At 48.9% G+C, this 7,895-nt stretch overlaps 1 protein-coding gene and 1 pseudogene across 1 annotated transcript in view; both read right to left on the reverse strand.

Annotated features, from left to right (window-relative positions):
• Positions 1–939, reverse strand: part of LOC103207938 — a 56,363-nt pseudogene extending 55,424 nt beyond the window's left edge.
• Positions 940–2,891: 1,952 nt separating this feature from the next.
• LOC103207939 (lysosomal alpha-mannosidase-like) overlaps positions 2,892–7,895 on the reverse strand; it is a 37,301-nt gene continuing 32,297 nt past the window's right edge. The window contains exons 17-24 of the mRNA XM_042782648.1: positions 6,152–6,270; positions 5,961–6,062; positions 5,701–5,788; positions 5,439–5,519; positions 4,595–4,831; positions 3,546–3,701; positions 3,362–3,464; positions 2,892–3,127 (exon numbers count right to left, since the gene is read on the reverse strand). Coding sequence (XP_042638582.1) covers positions 2,892–3,127; positions 3,362–3,464; positions 3,546–3,701; positions 4,595–4,831; positions 5,439–5,519; positions 5,701–5,788; positions 5,961–6,062; positions 6,152–6,270 — 1,122 coding nt within the window. The remainder of the gene's footprint in view (positions 3,128–3,361; positions 3,465–3,545; positions 3,702–4,594; positions 4,832–5,438; positions 5,520–5,700; positions 5,789–5,960; positions 6,063–6,151; positions 6,271–7,895) is intronic.

Below are 7,895 nucleotides of genomic sequence, written 5' to 3' on the forward strand. Positions count from 1 at the left end.
AAGACTAAAGAAGAGTTGATGGCTTTGAATTTTGGTGTTGGCATAGAATACAGAAAATACCATGGACTGTTAGAAGGACAAATAAATCTGTCCTGGAAGAAGTGCAGCTGGAATGCTCCTTAGATCCAGAATACTCCTTAGAAGTGAGAATGGCCAGACTTTGTCTTAGCTATTTTGGTCATATTGTCAGGAGGGATCCTTTCCTGGAGAAGGATATCATGCTTGGTAAAGTAGATGGCCAGCAAAGAAGGGGAAGACCCTCAATGAGATGGACTGACACAGTGGCTGCAATGATGGGCTTAGGCATAGCAACAATTGTGGGGTTGGCCCAGGGCTGGACAATATTTCATTCTGTCATACACAGAGTCACTATGAGTCAGAACCAACTCAAAGGCATTTAAGAACATGCAAATAAGGTGTGTAAAATCTTTGTTGGGATTGGTTAATTACTATCCAAATTAGGTGACTCTATGAGATTGGTTAGTTTGTGGTCCACTAGGGGGGTGGCCACACTTTGAAATTGATAAGGAATTTACTATATTAAGCAGTTTACCCAACAGAGGTTTTGAAAGACATGAAGAGAGAAGGAACTGTAATACTGAAAATAGGAAGAAACTGCACAAGATGGTGAGAAGTGTCAGTGAGAAGTGGCTGAGTGACTGCAGAGCCTGGCAGCAGGTGGAGCTGAAAGTGGTCTAGGTTGGAAGCCATCCTGACTGATGCTTGGGCCTACTGCTGCTGGCGTAATTTCTGTTACTTCTAAGTTCATCTTGATTCTGTTACTTCTCTAAAAACAAACCACTTACTTACAAGCACAGTTAGTAAGTTCTGTGAGACACGGCAGTGAATTACCCACCCAAAGACAAAGGAAGAGAACTGAGAAGAGGGGTTGGTGTTAGAGATGACGGAGTGGAAGAGCAGACTGGAGAATTTGGACATTTGGGCCACCTTCTCTCTGCTTTATAGGAACCAGATTTGAGATTAAAGAAAACCATTCATTTAATTTTTTTTTTAAATTGTTATTTAGGTGAAAGTTTATAGAGCATATTCATTTTTCCATACAGCATTTCAAATACATTTTGTTTCATGACATTGACTGCAATCCCTACAATGTAACAGCACTCTTCCCACTTCCTTTCTGTGGTTACCTCTTCCTGGTGGCTTTCTTTCCTATGCATTCCTGCCTGTTGAGCTATGTCCCTGTGCAAACACTGCCCTTTTGATCTCCCTTGACTGATCTTTCTAAGGAGTGTATCTACCTGATGTAAATGTTAATCCCATAAGCCTGTCTACTGTTTGGCTGGAAGCCAGGGCAGTGAGTTCAATTCCAGGCTTAAAGGGGATCTAGGGGCCATAGTCTCAGGGATTTCACCAGTCTCTATCAAACCACTAAGCCTTGTCTTTTTCATAAAAATAATTTATTTAACCTCCATTTTCATCTGGAGTAACTGACACTTTCTGATCTATCTGTGGCAATATTATTTGTAGTAAATTGTGTATGTAGGGTCAGATCTTGGTGGTGTATATTCTGGCGAGGGAGAAGCAAAGTGGGGAAACAGGGTTGTAGGACAATATGATGAGCAGCGACATGTCTGGATACAAATTGGGGCAGCTCCACAAGCTTCCCTGGAAGAGGCTCTGCCTCTGAGAAGGGTCTCAAAGGTCATTCAGGCAGGCCCAGTAGGGAAAAGTATACAGACAGAGGGTATGGCATGGACAAAGCCAGGACAAAACTGACTTCCTGGTTCCCACACTGCACCCCCCCGCCCCCCTTTATTGCTCTGCCCGAATCTGACTCTGTGGCATCCCCATCCAGTCCTATACCCAGAGTCACAGTGAGTCGATGCTTCCTCTCACCCCCTACTTGCCATCCATCAAGAAATCTTAGTATCTCTACCCTGGAGGAGATCTGAGCCCATCTAATTCTTGCCATCCCTACGACTACAACTGAACCCACCATGTCCCCCAGGCACCTCCCACAGGTCCCCAATTTCAATTCTTATCCCATCACTGCTGATGGAGAGGAATCTTTCCATCACAGACCTGCCCCTACCCCTGCCCCTGCCCTGCTGACACATCTTCCATGGCTCCCCAGTGCCCTTAAGTCTCGGTTCCCCAGTCAGGCATTTCACATCTTGCATGGCTTGACCCTGCCCGCCCAGCCTCACTCACCATATCCCACTGTATCATAATTACATACAGCAAGAAAAGCAGCAACAGCAGTGCTACCCCTCTTTGTAGAGGGCCTGAACTATGCAAAGCCTGCTGTTAAATACTTTGTGGGAAGAATTTAATTCTCATAACAGCCTTATTTCCAAGTTACATGGGAGCTGCTGAGGTTCTGAGAACTCAAGGGATCTACCCAGGCTCACCAGCCTGGACATGAATTCAGCTCTTTCTCACTGCAAAGCTTGGCATTACCCAGTGGGATTACCCAGAACTCTCCTGCCTCCACGTCAACCCCAGATCTCACCATGGGACTCAGGCCACTCCATGTTTTCTTCCTGGAATGCTCACCTATTCAAAGCTTTGGACTCACGTCAAATGCCACCTGTCCATTGGGCCCTCCCGTGGTGTTTGAATCTTCATCCCCTCCTTATCTGGACCTGGCTGCTCCCAAACCAGGCAGGATGAGCCCTGTCAACCACCTGGGTGGCTTCTCAATGCAGCTTTGCTAGCACCTGAGTAGATGGAGGAGGAAGAAGCAGATGACGGGACAAGGGTGCAAGAACCTGAGTGCGAATGGGGGTGAGTGTGGGTCTGTGTGTCAGGATTCCACCGACTCCCAAGCAGGGTGGTTTCTTGTCAGGGTTCAGCAGAATAGCTGATGCCATCCATTTCTGGGTTATAAATTGGCGCCCAAAGGAAAACACCAACTCCTAGCCATTGCCCTACCTAGGGCTTGTGGGTGGCATTTTAATGGCTCTGGATTGCAACAGTAGCAGGAGGATGAAGAGGCAGTGGTTCCTGGAGCCCATGGTGGAGGGTGCTCCGGCTCTGAAGGAGGAGTCCCAGCCACTCCCAGGATGCTTCCATCTGACAGAGGCCAGAAAAGTGCGGATCTCCATGGGCCGCAGTGTGATGGCAGCAGGATCCAGGGCGGGGGCACGGGTATGAAGGGCGGGCCCTGTAGTTTCTGAAGAAGACATGGAGGTGGCATCTACCCCAGTGCTCCCTCCTCAGTGGATCACCTCCCCCAAGCCTGCACACAATCTTACAACCTCAAAGCTTCTCTGGAGCTCTGTCAACCCAGCATATCAGTTTGTTCCTGGGTCTGGCAGGAAACCAAACCCTCCACCTGCCTCCACACCCAGGACACTGCCTTCAGACCCTCAAGCTCCTCATGCCCGTTGGTCCCTACCCATGTTCGATGTCCACTGGAGCCTAGAGGCGCCATCCTGAGGCTGGTTGGCCGCCAGCGTGGTCTCCTTCAGGCGGGTGATAGTGAAGGTGGAGAACAGGTTCTGCGGGCAGTGGATGCATAGGGCTGAGTGGCGGCAAAGAGGGTTTTACCCTCAACTCTTCTCTTTCCTACCTCTGCTCACCCTCAAGTTCAAGGTCACAGGGGAGCTCAGGTTGCCGTCCACGGCCTCCCCGACAGCAAACTGGTGTTCCAAGCGCAGCAGAAGAGTCCTGCGGCCCCAGAGGGCGAGTGTGAGCAGGCGCACAGCGGGCGGCAGCTCCCGGCGCAGCCCTGAGAACTGCGGACAAGGACCTGCGGCTTAGCTGCGGTGGGGCGGGCCTCCCTAGTGGGGGGTAAGGTTCTTCCCAGGAGGTGGGGCTGGCCTGATCACAAGGGGGGCCCAGTCAGAGGGGCATGGCCAGATCAGAATTTTGGGGTCCAAACCCACTGCCTTCGAGTGCATTCCGACTCATAGCGACCCCCATTGGATTTCCAAGGCGGTAAATCTTTACAGAAGTAGATTGCCCCATCTTCCTTCCTGGAATGGCTGGTGGGTTTGAACCACCAACCTTATGGTTAGCAGTCAAATGCCTTACGCATTGCGCCACCAGAGAGTGGGGAGGGGCAGGGTTGAGCTTGGCTGCGTGGGGCTGGGGTGAGGGCCTGAGATCAGGCTTGGGCTGAACCGCAAATGGGAAGGGAGGTCAGTCAGGTGGTGAGGCTGAGTCAGGAGCTCAGTGCGAGCTCAGGGGCAGGAAGTGGGGGAGAAAGGTAGGGGAAGATACAGCAGACCGAGCTTTTGGATGGGCGGGGCGCATCCTGGGCAGGAGGGAAAGTGTGCGTGGGGGGCGAGACAGTGACCCCGCAGAAACCAGAATGGGTGGGGCTGAGACGCAGTGGCGTGGAGAGACCTCAAGTAATCAAGGTAGGTGTGGGTCTGGGCCCCTAGGACTAGAACGAAGCCGGGACAAAAAGTCGAATTCCAGGACCTTTTAGGGACCAGGAGAGGTGGAGAGGGACTCATCAGGAAAGGAACCGTCTCCATCCCATCCATTTCCACCCATCCTTACTATGGGCAGGACAGCCCCTTCCTCAGCCCTATCACTTGTCCGCCCAATCATTTTCTTGCCTAGGATCTTCTCCGCTCTCCTCCCTCCGCCCCTCCATTCCCTCTTGCCCGGAATCCCTCACAGTTCTTCGTGGAATGCCCCTTTGGCTCCAGAGGGCGTTGTCAGCAGCGGCCAGCACCACTTGCGGAGCAAGGACCTCCTTTTCTGCCAGCAGCCGGTGACTGACAGCAGCGGCCCGGGGGGTGTCCAGTAGCACAAGGTGTCGGCCTCGCACCCACAGGCCCTGCCTATTTGAGTCAGTTTCCAGCAGGGCCTCATTTAAACCATTTCTATCGTCTGACCCCAGCCTCCGGTGCACCTGGTGGCAGATCAGCCAGGGAATAGGTGAGAGCCTGGGAGAGAACTGGACCAGATGAAGGTCTGGTGGAGGTTCCTGAGTGGGGGACTGGGGAGTGGTTAGGGAGACCAAGAGATAAGTTAAAGACCTGAGAGTAAAAATCTGGTAGGGGAACCAGGAAGGAATAGGAGCCATAGCAAGGATCAGGACAGAGAACAGAGAGGAGACAGGGACCTAAGGTGTGGGGCCTGGAATGGTCACACATCCTGGGCAGGCTTTGAGCAGGGAATAGATAATGAGCGCACCGAGAAAGGAACAGCATGGGTACGGGGATCTCAGAGGAGTTGACCCAAAGATCTTAGTTAACAGTCCACATCCTGTGGCGTGCACCTGGCAGATATTTAAATGGGAGACAGTGGTCAAAGCCTAGTAAATGGATCAGGGAGGGAATCGTGTCCCTTACTTGGAAGAGCTCACAGGCCAGCTGGGATGACCAGAGTAGATAAAAATAAGTGTGTGTGTGTGTGTGTGGGGGGGGGGGATGTGAGCGGAAATTAGTTTAAGGTCAGGTGGGGGATTCTGGTTAAAGGCTTACGGGAAGGATCCTGCTTAGGACTCTGATACTCACCATGAGCTCCAAGGAGCCATCATGTGGGCTGCTGCCCCCCTGGGAGCGGTCGGTCAGCACTGTCAGCTGCATATTCCTATCCTGGGGGTGAAAGGGTCTGGTTGAGAAGCATTTCTATATGCCTGCCTTTGCCCACAGGAAGGACGCAGAGGAGGCAGACATATTAACATAGGCTTGAGGGACACAGGATGAAGGATCCCCAGTCTGGGAGATGGGAGCGTGAGATGCATTGTGGAGGTCAGGCTGGGACTCTGGAGGGTACCATGATGTAAATGCGGCTGTTGACTGGGTAGTAGTTTCCTGACACTGGGTCAGTCTGGTTCAAATTCCAGGTGGGTCGGTAATCCCTCCTGGAAACAAGAAGAGGAAGTCTGTCAGGGTTTGCAATTTAGTCCCCTTACTCTCTCTCACCTTCTTCCTTTAACAATCATATGACAAACACACAGCCCCCCCCCATCACTTTTTAGGCTAAGGCATGCCATAGGCCACCTTCTGCCCTACAATGTCCCTGCCAATCACCACCTCCTCTCCAAGATCTCCCGGCCATTGCTGTCTGTGTAGAAACGTCCATGTGTGTCCAGCATCGTGTCAAAGCGACTGATGATTTCCTTTCCAAAGTCATTCCTGAACCAGATTAGATGGCAGGAAGTTTAACCCCACTCAAGCCCCACCTTTTCCCTGCCCTCCCTGTCATCCAGTGTTTGCCCACTCACTCTAGTGGTACTGGCCCCACTGTCCACTCCATCTCCAGGTGCCTCTGTCCTGGGTATAGACGAACTACTTGGGAACACCAGGCTGAGAAGTTCTGATGCACCTCCTGCACCAAGGCTGTCTGTAGGCACATGGGGACAGATAGGGACTGCAGTAAGCCATACCCTGAGCAGTGCAGAGCCCCACAAAGTTCTACCTCAGCTGTGAAGTCTACAAAGACCTACCTCATTGTCAAGAACACTAATGCCCCCCAAGTAGGGTCCTCATATCTTTCTGTCCTAGGCTTTGCTCACTGTCCCAATGATCTGAGTTCTTAATGCCAACAGAATAGGTATGCTTTATTGATTTCTAAATGATATAAAGTAACTTGTACGTACTTAAAGTACACAACTTCTAAAATTTTGACATCATATATACATGAAAGTGAGCTCTGATGATGTAGTGCCTAAGGCATTTGACTGCTAACCAGAAGGTTGGCAATCAAACCCACCAGCTACTCCTTGGAAGGAAGACTGGGCAATCTACTTCCGTAGAGATACTGCCTCATAAACCCAAGGAGGGGTCGCTATGAGTTGAATCAAATCAATGGCGGTGAGTTGTTTCTTTTTGATATATATGAAACCATCACTTCAATGCTTCAATTGTTTGGGTAATGAACATATCTGTTGTTGTGGTTGTTGTTGTTATGTGCCATCAAGTCGGACCCGACTCATAGTGACCTCTCCTTGGGTTTCTGAGGCAATATCACTATGGAAGTAGATTGCCCCATCTTCCTTCCGAGGAGTGGTTGGTGGGTTTGAACCGCCAGCCTTATGCTTAGCAGTCAAGTGTCTTAGGCACTATGTTACCAGAGCTCCCATGAACATATCTAGCTGACTCAAAAGTTACCTTTTTCTGGGGAACCCTGCCTCACCCTGTTCTTCAGCCACCACTGGTCTCTGTCATTATAGACTTTTCATTTTCTAAAATTCACAAACGGATTCATATAGTGTACACTCTGTTAGGCATTTTTCAGTCAGCATAATTATTTTGAAAGTCATACAATAATTTTTAATTGAATAATAATCCATTATTTGCATATATCAAAATATATTTATCCACTCAACTGTTGATGGATGTTTGGATTAATTTCAGTTTTTGGATATTAAAAATATAACTCCTATGAAAGTTCATGTACAAGCGTTTGTAAGGACATATGATATCATTTCTCTAGGAAATTTTATTTTATTCCATTTAGGAGTAGAAGGGCTGGGTGTTACAGTATGTGTATATTTAAATTCTTAAGAAACTGCCAGTTTTTTTTTTTTCCAAAGTGGTTATTCCATTTTACATCCCTGTTAACAGTACATAAGCATTCCAGTTGCTCACATCCTCCCAACATTTGATACAATCAATGTTTAAAATTTTAGACCTCCAAAAAAGTGTATCTCATTGCAGTTGAAACTTATTTTTACCTAATTAATAAAGATATTGAGCACCATTTTCATGTTCTTATTTGCCCTCAATGAATGCATTGACATGGTGGCTGCAACAATGGGCTCAAGCACAGCAACAGTTTTGAGAATGGTGCAGGACTGGGCAGCGTTCATTCTGTTGTACGTCGGGTACAAAAAATGTAGAATAATGAGTAGGAGCTGACTCAACAGCACCTAACAACAACAACATTTGCCACGTATAGTTGATGGTGAAGTGTTAGTTGCATTGTTTATTTCTATATTATTACTTTTTATAGTTCTTTATATATTA

Source organism: Orycteropus afer, unplaced genomic scaffold, assembly GCF_000298275.1.
Source record: "Orycteropus afer afer isolate SDZICR_OR568_19922 unplaced genomic scaffold, OryAfe1.0 scaffold00402, whole genome shotgun sequence".
NCBI lineage: Eukaryota > Metazoa > Chordata > Mammalia > Tubulidentata > Orycteropodidae > Orycteropus > Orycteropus afer.